The following is a 15,549-nucleotide window of genomic DNA, read 5'->3' on the forward strand; positions in this document are numbered from 1 at the left end:
AAATTTTTAGCCCATAAAGTATCAGGTGATATCAAGATCTTTATCTGGGATATATATCAAATATAATGATGATGGCAAGGTATATCCAGAGCAGACACATTATTATAAACCGGGGAGTCTATTAGTTCCCTAGGACTGCTATAACAAAGTATCACAAACGGAGTGGCTAAAAACAACAAAAATGTATTGTCTTACAGTCTAGAGGTCAGAAGTCCAAAATCAAGGGGTTGGCAGGGCTGGGCACGGTGGCTCACGCCTGTAATCCTAGCACTCTGGGAGGCTGAGGCGGGAGGATCGCTCGAGGTCAGGAGTTCAAGACCAGCCTGAGCCAGAACGAGACCCCGTCTCTACTAAATAGAAATGAAATAGAAAGAAATGATCTGGACAGCTAAAAATATGTAGAAAAAATTAGCCACACATGGTGACGCATGCCTGTAATCCCAGCTACTCGGGAGGCTGAGGCAGTAGGATCGTTTGAGCCCAGGAGTTTGAGGTTGCTGTGAGCTAGGCTGATGCCACGGCATTCTAGCCTGGACAACAGAGTGAGACTCTGTCTCAAAAAAAAAAGGGGCGGGGGGATTGGCAGAATTGGCTCCTTCTTAAGGCTCTCAGGGAAAATCTGTTCCATGCTTCTCTCTCAGCTTCTGGGGATTGCCAGCAATCCTTAGTATTCCTAAGTATTTCCTGGCTCATACACACATCACTCCTCCATCCTCACTTGGCTTTCTTCTCTGTGTCTCCTCTGTGTCTTTGTCCAAATTTCCATATTCTTGTGAGGATACCAGTCATTGGATAAGGCCCACTTTAATTTAGTATGATCTTATCTTTTTTTTTTTTTTTTAAGAGACAGGGTCTCTGCCGGGCATGGTGGCTCGCGCCTGTAACCCTAGCACTCTGAGAGGCCAAGGCGAGAGGATCGTGTGAGCTCAGGGGTTTGAGACCATCCTGAGCAAGAGCAAGACCTCGTCTCTACTAAAAATAGAAAGAAATTAGCTGGACAACCAAAAATATGTAGAAAAAATTAGCCAGACATGATGGTGCATGCCTGTAGTCCCAGCTACTCAGGAGGCTGAGGCAGTAGGATCGCTTGAGCCCAGGAGTTTGAGGTTACTGTGAGCTCGGCTGACGCCATGGTACTCTGGCCTGGGCAACAGAGTGAGACTCTGTCTCAGAAAAACTAAATAAAATAAACAAAAAAAGAAAGTAAATGGGATAGATAAAACAAACATTGATAGACTACAACAAAGTTTTTAATACAGCACTACAAAAGGCTGAGCACAACAAATGGACCCCGTGCTGGTCCCTCAACATGAAAGGGCTCCGAACAAGTTCAGTCTATTCACTCCAGTTTGGAGAAATTTGAAAAGTCACAAGGCGAAGTTTACAATGAGAAACCTGACCAACAGTCACTGGGACAGTGGTTAGGCAGCTTAATCAAGATAAAGATTGACAAAAGGGTCAGAATCTCTTGGATGGGGACCCAAAGCCTTATGCACACAAGTGGATAAAATGTTAGAGGTGGAAAGAGAAGTTCCCGGGACTCCTTGCTACGGGAGTCCCATGCACTGTGATACCCAAGCCCACTGGTAAGCCGTGAGGCAGGCTACAGTTAGATTGAGAGAATATTAAAATATAAGGGTTGGTAGGCTCATGAAAGTTGAAATTTAGGTAAACCATCTTTAGGTAAAGAAATTGCATCTCCTTTACTTGAAAGTTTTATAGGAATGGACATTATGTCTCCCTGGGGAACATTTTGCCTACTTAGTGTTGTAGAACCAAAACCTGCTGAGGTCCTAATGGAGGCTACAGTTAGGAATGTAGGAGTTGATGCAATTAAGGTGAAGGTTTGTTGAATTGGTATGTTTGAACAGCCTCTATGTGAAGTGGTTGCCTCTCTTTTACATGATTGTTTCATAAGGAAGGACAGACGCTGTACTCTGGAGATTGTCTCCTTAGTACTGCAAAGCAGGAGCCACCCGCACCTCACAGGACTTACACATCAGTGCGGAGAGCACGGTCAGAGGTCACAAGTGTAGAAGCTGAGACTTCCTTCCCTTGCGTCCTCTGCACAGTGCTCCAGAGACCACACACCTATTTCTTACTATGTCACAGTCCCCTTAGCAGGTGAGGCATTGATGACCAAGAAAAAGAAAGTATGAGAATATAATTCCAGTCCAGACTGGGAAATATTTTTAGATTTTTTTTTTTTTTTTTTTGCTTTGAAAACTATTTGTAAGACAATCTTCATCCTCCAGTAAAACTCAGTTTTTGGACAACTAAAAGAAGTTATATTTTACACAATAGGATGAAGACTGAAGATACAAGAATATTAAATGGTGCTGCATTTGCATGTAATATCTTTGACATTGGGAAGAGGATGAAGACTGGGCCACTCCTATTATATCTAATTAGTAATTCTAACAGGCTGTGACGAAGCTTGGCATGGAAATCATGAGGCATAGTGAAGGCTGTGTGTTATTTCCAGATTATTCTTACCAGGTTGTTAAATCATGGATGAAAACAAGCAGTGTTAGAGGGGTATTCCCAACCTTCCAGGGGTACCTAGCCCTGGTGAAGCAGATGCTGTCAGTACCCTCCATATCTCTGCATTTTTTAGAATTCCCAGTTGATTTCCAACTGCTACTATGTGGATCTCTGAGCCTACAGCCCCTCTTCCTTGGAAATGCAGAAAAGTGTTCTGCCTACTTGCAAGGCAGACAAGAGTAGCAAGGAATTAACAATTTCTCCCCAACCGCTACAGGTAGATCCCTCAGTAGCTCTGAGGAATTGATGTATAAATACTTCATCTCCTTGTCCTTGAGTAGAATAATTCTGAGGTGTGTGTTTTGCACCGTCCCTAGCAGTTTTTCTGCAAGGTTGATCTCCGGTGCCCACTGTGGTAGCTGGCTCAAGGACACATTTTTTGGCTGTCTTCCCTTGCCTGAATCACAGAGCCACTTCTTACCAGTGTCCCCTGTACCTTCTGGATAAACTACCAGCATTTGAATCCTTGCCTCAGGGTCTGCTTTGGAGGGAAGCAAACTAAGACACCTTCAGTATGGGGTTCCCCATAGAGCATCTCTTGGCATCCCAGCCATAAAGAGAACACTGGCAGAATAGAATCGGGGAATACAGGAGTGTTCTATTTCTTGTTTTTCAAGTTACTTGGAAATAATCTCATCTGGATGTACTTTATTGTTGTGGTAGTGACATTGAAGTGGCTAGTGATTAGATGAAATATTAATACATGCCTGTAGGGCAGGGGGGACCCAAAAGAAATCCTTCTTAAGCAAAGTGGACATCTGAAGAAATTCCTGGCTGGCCAACATGTAGGAATAATAATCAAAATATTTAATACCTGGTACAGCATGGGCCTCAACCAATCATGAAAGATGCTGGCCTGTGTGCTGCGGGACTGCCACACCAACTCACCATTGCCTCTGCCCCGGGAAACAAGGATTCCTGGTTCAGGCTGGGTTGAGAGATCACTGGGCAGAGAAGAGTTTACTTGGCTTTCTCCAAAGGAGCTCAGAGCTAGGTGAGTATGATTTTGATTCCTTCTCAGAAAGAGAAGTGATGGGTAGAAACAGTCATTAAACATCTCCAAAGAGAGATAAAGGCCCAGCAGGAGCCCTGTCATCAGGGACTTTGTCAGCTTTACACATTATTATGTGGGTCCTCTCCTGACTATGGAAGCGAAGGCCACAAACAGCACATGGTTTCCTCCTAGAGAACTGTCTCTTCTCCATTGTGGGTAGTCTGTGCAAGACCAAAGTACCAAAGTTGCCAACAGGTCGGTGTGTATATGACCCAAGATAAGTAGATCAGAGTCTCCCTCCTGGCACCATGAGAGTGAAGCAGAATGACAAAGGGATGGGGAAAAGGTGTTTGCAGTTCACTTATGAGGGTACTAATGATTGTGTTAATTTATTACTCACTGAGGATGCTATAAAGTATGGTTAACTGATTCCTGCTACCCAGCCCCGAGAGGCTCCTGGTTTCTCTTCATCTCCTTGACCTTATCAGTTGATTCTCTGAACCTTCTGATAGCCTTCCAGTAATTTCCTTTTATTGCTTAAAATTTCCAGAAGTGGTTACTTTTGCTGTAACCAAAGAAGCATGATTAATTTGGGTCCCATACGCTTATCTTCACTCATGTTTTGTGGGGAGCAGACTCCCACGAAAGAGAGTCTGTGGAAGCAACTACTGAAAAATAGAGGAAAAGAAGCCAGTCCCTGGATCTTCACGAACAAAAGAAGACACAGGAGGTTGCTGTGGGTTTGAAGGATTTGATATGCAACACTTGAAAATCAGCTTCACCTCGGCTGGCTCTCAGCTACCTATGGAGCCAGAATTCCATTTCTGCCTGCTCCATCGTCCCTGGTCTACTGGCTTATGAATCAAGAGCCTCTCATAAGTAAAGCCCTAGTGGTTTGGGCAGATACTGGGGAAAGGACAAAGGCTCCGATCAGGCTCACTGAACTTCTTGTTAGCAATTCTGGTAGACCGGGAGCAGGTGGGCATTGAAATATTGGGCTAAAATGAGGCCTCACTGGAATATGTAGATGCTGCCTGCTGCGACATTCATATTTACTACAAAGCAATTATATGTATGACTACATACATTTCATGGGAACTATACTGTGAACTGGGTGAATTTTCTTTTAATGGTTACTTTCATTAAGAAAATTGAGAAATGAATTTTCTTTCATAATTTGAACCATGTCTTTGCCAGCATTGGGTACAACACATCCATATCAAACTCTCAAAGGGAGCCATTTGAGCACACTGTCAACCTGGCCCACTCTCAGAGCTTTGCCTAGTAGCCCTGTCTTCTATAGAATCGAGCTCGGGCAAGAACATCATTGACGTAGTCATTGTCTATGTCCGCTGGGGTGGCAATGGCTTCAATTCCTGATCTAAAAGCTGAGAGACCACCTGAAATGAAACACAGAGGTTTAGGCTCAAATATTAACTTTCAGTAAAAATAAGATATGAGCATTCTCGGGATGTCAGCCCCGCAGGCAAATCTTCCAAAGCAGGTAGTCCCAAATCCTCCCTCTTCTTCCTCCCTTCCTAAAAGTATATGCTACCCCAAGAATCACTGGGGAAATTCCAGATTGCTGTCTTTCTCTCTCTTTTTTAAAAGTCTTTTTTTTTCTTGATGCAAGAAAGAGTCAGATTTGCTTTTTATGTAGTACAGGCCTGGCAGAACTAGATCCCCAGCAAATCTTCAGTCTGAGAATGCTCATGTTGTTCTCTCATTCTATAAGTTACTCATTCATTCAATAAATATTTTTAAACACCTACTGTGTGCCAGAAGAGGTGCCATACTGACTGCAGCATACCCAAGACACATTCATTTCTTTGTAGCAGGTAGCATATACATGTGTGTACATGCACGTGCTATTTTACTTGTTTAACATAATTGTGCTCTGCTGTGAGGTCAAGAGAAAAAGACCCTGGTCTTGATCCCTGCCTTCAAGGACCTTGAAATAGAGAATTGAGACTATTTGTTATGTGTGTTAAGGCCATTAAAGTGTGGAAGACATACCATGGATCTGTAGGAAGTAAACTTAATAGCAATTTATATGATTGGATATAAAGAGAAGGAACCAGAGGGCCTAAGAAAACAGTCTGGTTTTCTGGCTGGAATGACTAGTTATATTATGGTACCTGTAAAGAAAATGCAGAAGAAAGCAAATTTACAGTGGGAGGCTAGTGAGTTAATTCCATCTGGGAGATGCTGAATTTGAGGGGGCCAGTGGTCTCTACTTGGACATATCATGGTACCTGAAGCTCTGAGAATGCTCACAGAGTAAAAGTTTGTTCAAACAATTTGGAAAGTTGTTGACAGTTTTTTACAATAGGAAAAAACCTATGAGAGGAAGGCAAACATATTCTTCTCAGTTATTGCATTAACTCTCAAGGCATTGTTCAATAACTCAGTAAGTGATGAGAGATGCAATAAGAACCCCAGCATCTTGCAGAGGGGAAATGGAAGTTGAGGAAGGAAGACCACTCGAAGTAACTCAGTGGTTCAAAGAATGCTAATGCAGCATCTAGACAGCTCCTCCCGGGCCCACTGCTGACCCAATGGGGATGTTCCCAAGGAGGCCCAGGGCACATCTGGCTGCCACTGGTCTCATTCACTGCTCATTTAAACAAAGCACTCAAAATATGGCCTACCTTTGAGGTGCTGAGTCGTATTCCACATGGGGAATTTTTTCTGGATTGCCTTAATTCTGTCTGTAAGAACCCCAACAGCTTGCAAAAGGTGTTCTTTGCTGTCCCAGGTACCAACAGGTTGGTAAATTTGTTTATCGAGCTAGAAAATTCAGATAATAATGTCAACGTCTGGATGAAGCAACACATTTTTCTGCTGCTCCTAATTTCTCCTCCTTGTGGTCAAGTTCACCTACACTGGCTTCAGCACCCCTCCTTTAGCCCTAAAGAGTCAATTCTGTCATAGAGAAGAGAGGAAGGGAAACAAAGTACAGTTTAGGAGAAGTGGACATGGCATAGTTTTAGCTAAGTATTCTAATACACAATCAATCAACCAGTCAATAAAGTGGTTTGAAAACAAATAATTAGCACCCAAAGTATAGACATTTGTAGTAAAAAATAATTATCCAGCTAATTCAGGTAAAAATGTATTTCTAACTGGGAAGGCTAGACGTCTGTGCTTCTATAGATAATTTAAAATAGAGCCTAGAAGTAAATATCCAGATACTTGGATCCCCTTCCTCCAATTTACTCAAAGGAACATGTTGGTTCAAGAAGGGCTCAATTATACAGTGTTTTGATAAGGATGAAATTTACTACTTCATGAACCCCAAGAGGACACCTGTAATAATAGTGCCCTTTATAAGATTTTCTCAATTTAAGTAAATTGCATATTATTTATCATAGAATTGTATTAATAATTACTAAATCATAAAATACTTTTTGAAGATACCTGATAACTGATAAGCCTTGAGTGAAATCTCAATGATGTGGTATAGAAATCCCAGAACAAATTATGCTGTAGCACCTACAGCCAGATCCAGGGTGTTTGGGGCAAGGAAGTACCATAGATACCATAGATGAATTTCCAGCTTGGGGTGAGCTTCTGGAAGGAAGGGTGAAGTGGGGCTGATGGCAAGTTTCTAGCTAATACCTGCATCAAGCCAAATTTAAGTCCCCTGTGGTCCCAGCCATCTCTCAGGACACTTCCGCCATGGCTTTCCCTGGAGATGATGGCTGCGATGATGGCAGGATCTACACAATGCCTCTGTCCCACTTCTTTGATCAGAGTCTGGTAAGGTTTTATGGCCCTCAAATCCATCTCAGCAAACATTTCAGAACCACGGATCCCTAAGTCAAAAGGAAAAAAAGAAATCAAGAGCAGTGTTTTTTCCTACTCCAGAAGAGAACCCTTTTTCAAAGTTTGCTGAATTAAGCCACAGCCCCTGACTGCTGCCCATGGCTTGGGACAACCATTCTGAGATGTCCTTTTGCTCTCTGACTGCAGAAACCCAGGCAAGTCCACAACGCAGACAGGTGCCACTTCCACTCAGGTTCTCCTAATTTCTGCCACACTGGCACATTGGGAAGTCCCCTGGGCTAGGAGTCAGCCTATCCAAGTTGTAGCCTGGCTCTGCCAATACCTGGCTCTGGGCCACTGGAAGTGTCTCCTCCCTGCTGAGCCTTGCGGCTCTGATCTGTAAATCGTGAGGGTGGGGTGAGATGTGACCTTGTGGTTGCTTCCAGCTTTGACTCTTATACCAGGATGACATCGCCAAGACGACTTTGGAACAAGATTACAAAGGGGGCTTGCTTAAAGTACTCATGCTGTCACATGAAGTAAACACAACCACCAACACAAATCAAAGCCCAAATCTAATATTTTATTTAAGCAGTAGTTTCAATATGTAGAAATAAACACATCTGGACAAAGTTTAGAATGAACGAGGGAAAAATGAAAAGAAGTGAGTTGTTAGGTTGGTCAGGATTCTGGTTTTTTCTAATTTTTAATTTTGATAATATTGTCACCATGATGATTATACCTTTTCAAAATTGAGTTATTTCCCAAGAAAGAATCTTAAAATGATGACCGGGGAAAGCCAAACATTCGCTTTACTATTCACTTACCGCAGCTAATCAAACTGTTTAAATCACAGGTGGCCCCTGCGGTCTCCATGGTCATGATGTCCCCATAGCAGCCGCGGTACAGGCGAGGATGCAGGTGAGTGCTCATTGAGCGAGTGAAAGGGTATGAGCCCCTGGAAGTGCCTGGGAAGCAGAATGATAATTCACATGAAGCCTTGCAGAAAATATTGCTTGAGTGAGTTGCTATAAGAAACATCACTAAACCAAAGGCAAGGGCCACAGATTGTTCCTCCCCAAAGCCTTTGTTGCCATTATTGGCTCATCAGACAAAACAGAAGTTCCCCCTCCCACTCTACTCCAACCTTTTCTTTTGTGTTTTGTATTAATACCGCACTTAATTCTGAAATACCATGTAAAAGATTATACAATTCAACTCTTATAGCATTTACTACAGTCTTCTTTTCTGGAGACAGGGTCTTGCTCTGTCACCTGGCATCCAGGCTAGAGAGCAGTGCCATCATCAGAGTTCACTGCAACCTCAAACTCCTGGGCTCAAACGATCCTCCTGCCTCAGCCTCCCAAGTAGCTGGGACTAAAGGCACATGCCACGACACCCACTAAGTTTTCTATTTTTCATATAGATGGGGTCTCGCTCTTGCTCAGGCTGGTCTCAAACTCCTGACCTCAAGTGATCCTCCTGCCTCAGCCTCCCAGAGTGCTAAGACTACAGGTGTGAGCCACCACTCCTGGCTGTGCAGTCTTGATCAGAATTAAAATTGCCACAGGATTTTTAAGCAGGAACCTTGAGAGAAATTTTAAAACATTTCTGGGGGTACAAACATCCAGATTAACAATTTGCCTTTGTTTACAAAGATAAGAAAGAAGGGTACCATAACAAGTTAAATATGTTTTTATTTTATATCATGTTACTGTGAAGCTGAGTTGCTAAGTCTAATAAAATTAGGAATAAAAATTCAATTTACCAAAAGAATTTAAATCCAATCTAATTCTTATTCTTTGTTCCATCATTATAAAGTGAGTTTCTGTCAAAGTCTATTTGTTAAAATAGATACAGAGCCTTATCTAAAGGAGATCCATTATTTTCTGTAATGTTAAAAAGTTTGTTCCTACAGTTCCAAGGATTGTTGACTTGTACCTTAAGACTATGAGTATTTGTTATAAGAAAGTATCTTTGTTAAAATGTTTGATGCAAAAAAACCAGAATCTGACCACCCCTGTGTTACTACCATGGTCCAAACCAGTGTCATTGCTCATGTGGATTCTTGTTCCAGCCTTCTAACTGACCTCTCTCTCCACTTGGGCAGCCTATTCTCCACCCAGCAGCCAGAGAGATCCTGCAGGAACATGCATGGGGTCATACCTGTCTTCTCTCTTAGCCTTCCAATGGCTTTCTCCCCATTTAGAAGGATGGCCAAGTCCATCCTGTGGCCTCCAAGCCCTACCTGATCCGGCTCGCTGCTCCTTTCCAACTTCTTCCCTTTGCTCACTCTCCTCCAGCCATATTCTTCTCTGTGCTTATCCTTTCTGCCTCAAGGCCTTTGCATTTGTTGTTACTTTTGCCTAGAACGCTATTTCTTCAGGTTATCTATATGATTTACCACCTCACTGCCTTCAGGTCTCTGTTCAAATATCACCTTAGCAGCAAAAGATATAAATAGACTGTTCAGAGACAAAAAATAAAATGATCGTTAAACATATAAAAAGATGTTCAACCACACTCAAAAGAAGAGAAAGACATATTAAAACATTACTAAGATAGCATTTGCCAACTCTTCAATTGGCAAGAATCCGAGAGTTTGGCAATACGTGCTGGGAGAGGCTGTGAGGAAACAGGCAGTCTCATATGTTGCTGTGGAGGGCAGTTTTGCAACAGGCTGTTCGTTTCAGCACTGTTTATAACAGCAAAGGACTGGAAACAACACAAATGTCATTAATGCAGGGACTGATGGAATAAACTAAGCCACATCCACACGACAGAGTACTATGCAACTGTAAAAAGGAAAGAGGAAGCTCTGTATATACTCCTGTAAAATTGTCTCTAGGTACAGAATAGTATTTATAGAATCATATTCTTTGGGTAAGAAAGGGGAGAAAATACAATTGTGTATGTGTGTAATTTGCCCATATTTTCAAAAGAGATAATACAGGATGAACTAAAAACAAATAAAAAGTGTTAGTTATGGGAGGGGATAAGAGGAAGATAAGGGAACAGGGATGGAGGTTAGATTAAATTACCTTTTTCATAGTTTTTATTTTGGAACCATGTAAATGTTCCTGTCCTTTTAAAAGTTAAATCACATAGGAAAAAAAGGAATTGTAAGAAAAAGCAAAACCAATAAACCTAACTGTACAAGTTGAAAGCTTAATTAACATATAGAGAAGAGTTATCTCAAGTGACTTTAAAATATGTCAGTGTAAGTATATACCACTAATGGAATACATCCCATGAACATAAAGAATCACAAGAAAATCTTAAACTATATTCACAGTCTCATTGTTGGCTGGTAATACTGTCATAGTTATTTTGACACTATTATATAAACAAGTAATAATGCTAATGTCACTAGAACCAGGAGTTTTAGTGTAAGATAGCAGAGGAACAAATACAAAACTAATGTAAAACACTTGTATTCTTAAATATGAATATGAAATGTCTGTATGAACACATAATTATTTTTGTTTTAAAAAATATGTATTTTCTAGCGCTCTCCACTGAAAAGACCTGAAAGGAATGACAACTCCATAGCAATGGGGCACCCCTAGCACCCAAACTGTGGTCCCTAAATACCATTTCCTGCTGAGAGGAACCAGAACTCCTCAGGATAATTTCTGGCTGATTTCTGGTCTGGAGCAGGAAATATTTGAGATGAGCCAGGAATATTTTTTTGTACCGGAGCTTATCCTTATATGTTAGAGATAGAACAAAAAATTTTACAAGTGAGATGTTTTTATCTTTTAGATTTGCTTTAAAATACTCCAGCCAAACACATGCACACATACACACACACACATCAAAACAAGGTAGGGGTGAGGGATAGATAAAATAGAAAGGCAAAATGTTGAAAACTGTAGAAGCTGGTTATGAATAAATAAGAGCTTATTATACAATTCTCCCTTTTATATGTTTGAAACTTTCTATAATAAAAAAAATTTAGGTTGCCTTATCAGAGAGCCTTTCTTGTCCCCCACCTATATTAAAAAGATGACACACTCATACCTCATTCCTTGTCCCGCATTACCTTATATTATTTATATCACTACTTGACCTTCCTTTCTTTCTCCTTCCATCCTTCCTTCCTTCCTTCCTTCCTTCCTTCCTTCCTTCCTTCCTTCCTTCCTTCCTTCCTCTTTCTCTTCCTTTTTTTCCTCTCTCTCTCTTTCTCTCTCTCCCTTCCTGCCTATTCCTCTCACTAGAAGATAAACTCCATAAGGGCAGAGACTCAATGTTTTTCTCTGCCATATCCTCGTTAGCAAATAGAACAATGCCTAGCACAAAGTAGAAGATAAATATTTATTGATAGATGAATGGATAAGTGGATGGATTGAGGAACAAGAAATAAAGGGATTATCTAAATTATCTGGGTCAAGTATCTGTATATTGGCAGGTTCAATAAATATCCTTTTACTGGGGAGGCAGCCTTTTCCACACTGGCTGTGTGGCCACAGAGCACAGGCATCACAGTGACCTGGGATGCTTATTACAAATGCCTGTTACTGGGCTCCTCATACCAGATCTACTGAACAAGGATCTTTAGGTATAAGGCCTAAGAGTCTGTACTTTAACCAGCATTCCCAGTTGACTTTTATGCATAAATTCTGAGAACCACTGCTTTAAGGGAACTGGAATATGACCATGAACCCTACACTACTTGTGCTGACATCATAAACACACAGGCCCTTTTAAAACTAAAGTCCGCTTTCATTTATACACAGCTAGTGTAGTAGCTCATAATTAATCCACTGGCTATATAATTCTGCTTCCACCTGGCAATTTAAAAAGGAGTAAAAAATTAAAACTTTGTTGCCCTTCTTTTGACCATAAGTAACTGGAAATTATTTTTAAGTACCCTCACTTTTCCAAATTTAGAATTAAACATTTTAGAAACACTTTCTTCTCAGTCATTACTCTAGAGTAAAGACTACTTAACATTGCTTACAGTGGCTCTTCATTTTTCTTAATTATTCAAGGTCCCTTACCATCTCACCAGCCTATCTTCCCAGCCTTCCCCCCAGAAATCCCCTTCTATTCTGTCTTACTGACCCGCTTACTGTACCCCAAACACTTTTCATGTATTTCTGCTTCTGCACCTTTACCAAAGTCCTTACTCCTGAGCAGGCTCATCCCTTTTCTTTTTTTTTTTTTTTTTTTTTTGAGACAGAGTCTCGCTCTGTTGCCCGGGCTAGAGTGAGTGCCGTGGCATCAGCCTGGCTCACAGCAACCTCAGACTCCTGGGCTTAAGCAATCCTACTGCCTCAGCCTCCCGAGTAGCTGGGACTACAGGCATGAGCCACCATGCCCGGCTAATTTTTTGTATATATATTTTTAGTTGGCCAGATAATTTCTTTCTATCTTTAGTAGAGACGGGGTCTCACTCTTGCTCAGGCTGGTCTCGAACTCCTGACCTTGAGCAATCCACCCGCCTCGGCCTCCCAGAGCTAGGATTACAGGCGTGAGCCACCGCGCCCGGCCTCATCCCTTTTCTTATTAAATATCAAGAATTCTTCAACTTTGATGTCCTCCCAAAAAGCCTCTCAGGTCTGAACATCCTAGCTAGATGTGATCTCTTCCTCCTAAACTCCTCCCAGACTAGTGGTTTTTTTTTTTTTTCTATCTAGAATAATTTAACTCTTATCTACTGCCTAGCAGTGACAATTTTCTCTTCAAATGTTTGCCTTCCAAGGCACTGTTCCATATGCCTCTTGATAAGATATCAAGCAGACCAGCCTGAGCAAGAGGGAGACCCCATCTCTACAAAAATAGAAATAAATAGCCAGGCATGGTGGTGTGCACCTGTAGTCCCAGCTACTCGGGAGGCTGAGGCAGGAGGATCGCTTGAGCCCAAGAGTGTGAGGTTGCTGTGAGCTAGGCTGACACCATGGCACTCTACCCCAGGTGACAGAGTAAGACTCTGTCTCAAAAAAATATATCAGTCATAATAGATTCATTGTCAGACAGGAAGTAAGCAGATCAATAAATATTTGATTATATAAAATTCCCACTGATATTGCCTTCACCTTCTTTGTAAGCAGAATACACTCTTTTTTAATTTTTTTTGGAGACAGAGTCTCGCTCTGTTGCCCAGGCTAGAGTGCCATGGCGTCAGCCTTGCTCACAGCAACCTCAAACTCCTGGGCTCAAGCAATTCTTCTGCCTCAGCCTCCCAAGTAGCTGGGACTACAGGCATTCACCACCATGCCCAGCTAATTTTTTCTATATATTTTTAGTTGTCCAGATAATTTCTCTCTATTTTTTTAGTAGAGATGGGGTCTCGCTCAGGCTGGTCTCGAACTCCTGACCTCGAGCAATCCTCCTGCCTTGGCCTCCCAGAGTGCTAGGATTACAGGCATGAGCCACCTCGCCCGGCCAGAATACACTCTTAATTATAGTAATAACTGTTGATTAATGGCCAACCTGGTCAGGAGAGCCCACTCTTCCATTACATGCAATCATTGCTCTTTCTGATTCAGGACTGCGCTGAATGTTTTCGTGCACACCCTGTGAACAATGCCAAACATCAAACAAAGACTTACCAATGAGGGCAATAAGTCCCCAAAACACGACAGAGGGTAGCATGGTGGGGATTCTTATCATACAGGACATGTTCTGATCTGAAATAGAAATTGGTTAATTTTAAAACTTGAAAGTTTTTTAAAGTTGCTTTGATTTTTTAAAATGTTTAAAACTATTTCCAATTCAACATCTATTTTCCAGTTCCAGATAGTATTCTCAAAGACTCAGCACATGGTTGGCTCACTCTCATTCCTAAGCATAAACTCCCAACTCAGTTCAATCCAATTTCATATTGACATGAGCCATGCACATCTTACAAATGTTACCCCACACACTCCCATCCCATCTCTAAGTTTGGTGATCCCACAATTTTGTTCCATCCCTTTTTTTTTTTTTTTTTTTTAGAGACAGGATCTTTCTTTGTCACCCAGGCTACTGGAGTGCATGGCATGATCACAGCTCGCTGCAGCCTCAAATTACTGAGCTCAAAGGATCCTCCCACCTCAACCTCCCAAGTAGCTGGGACCACAGGCATGGGCCACCATACCTGGCTAATCTTTTTTTATTTTTTTATTTTATTTTATTTTTGTTTTTGAGACAGAGTCTCACTTTGTTGCCCGGGCTAGAGTGAGTGCCGTGGTGTCAGCCTAGCTCACAGCAACCCCAAACTCCTGGGCTTCAGCGATCCTACTGCCTCAGCCTCCCAAGTAGCTGGGACTACAGGCATGCGCCACCATGCCTGGCTAATTTTTTCTATATATATTTTTAGTTGTCCAGATAATTTATTTCTATTTTTAGTAGAAACGGGGTCTCGCTCAGGCTGGTCTTGAACTCCTGACCTCGAGCGATCCACCCACCTCGGCCTCCCAGAGGGCTAGGATTACAGGAGTGAGCCACCGCGCCCGGCCTAATTTTTTTTATTTTTTGTAGACACAAGGTCTCACTATGTTGCCCAGGCTTATCTCCAACTTCTAGCCTTGAGTGATTCTCCCTCCTTGGCCTCCTAAAGTGCTGGGATTACAGGTATAAGCCGTTGCACCCAGCTTGTTCCATTCATTTAGTTTTTGAGACAGAATCTTGCTCTGTCACTCAGCTAGAGTTCAGTGGTGTCAACATAGCTCACTGCAACCTCAAGCTCCTGGGCTCAAGTGATCCTCCTGCCTTAGCCTTCCAAGCAGCTGGGACTACAGGCGCGCCAACACGTCTGGATAATTTTTCTATTTTTCATAGAGATAGGGTCTTGCTCTTACTTAGACTAGTCTTGAACTCCTGGCTTTAAGCAATCCTTCCACCTCAGCCTCCCAAAGTGCTAGGATTACAGTCATGAGCCACTGCCCCCAGCTCCACACTTGATAGTACAGTCTCCACAGAGAAAACAAAACAGAACACCAACAAAATATCAAGAGGAGCATCAGAGAACATGGCTTAGAAGAGGTTTGCCCCATTTCTTCCTCAATCAACTCTTTTCTTGATTTCATTGGAAAGGTAGCTTATAAATTTTATAAGATATAGGAGGGCCGGCACTAACCTGGTTTGCAAGATCACAGAGAAAATCTCCTCTCTGTTTGAGAAGGTCTTCTATACTCAGCAGCAACCTGCACTTCAAGCTTTCACAAAGCAATGGCCTTTGTCCTGTAACCTAGGTTTAAGCAATTGGCGAATCCATTAGTCAGTAGATCACTGAGCACCTGGCTTCAACTGAGTAG

General features: G+C 42.0%; 1 protein-coding gene across 1 annotated transcript; it reads right to left on the bottom strand.

The window, feature by feature from the left end:
* Positions 1-4,774: 4,774 nt before the first annotated feature.
* On the bottom strand, positions 4,775-13,921 carry LYG2 (lysozyme g2). Its single transcript, XM_045550222.1, has 5 exons — positions 13,864-13,921; positions 8,134-8,274; positions 7,160-7,356; positions 6,190-6,328; positions 4,775-4,938 (listed from the first exon to the last, which is right to left on the bottom strand). The coding sequence occupies exons 1-5, from the start codon at positions 13,904-13,906 to the stop codon at positions 4,820-4,822; spliced, it is 639 nt and encodes a 212-aa protein (XP_045406178.1). The 5' UTR covers positions 13,907-13,921; the 3' UTR covers positions 4,775-4,819.
* Between the last annotated feature and the right edge of the window lie 1,628 nt (positions 13,922-15,549).

Source organism: Lemur catta, chromosome 4 (genome assembly GCF_020740605.2).
Source record: "Lemur catta isolate mLemCat1 chromosome 4, mLemCat1.pri, whole genome shotgun sequence".
Lineage (NCBI taxonomy): Eukaryota > Metazoa > Chordata > Mammalia > Primates > Lemuridae > Lemur > Lemur catta.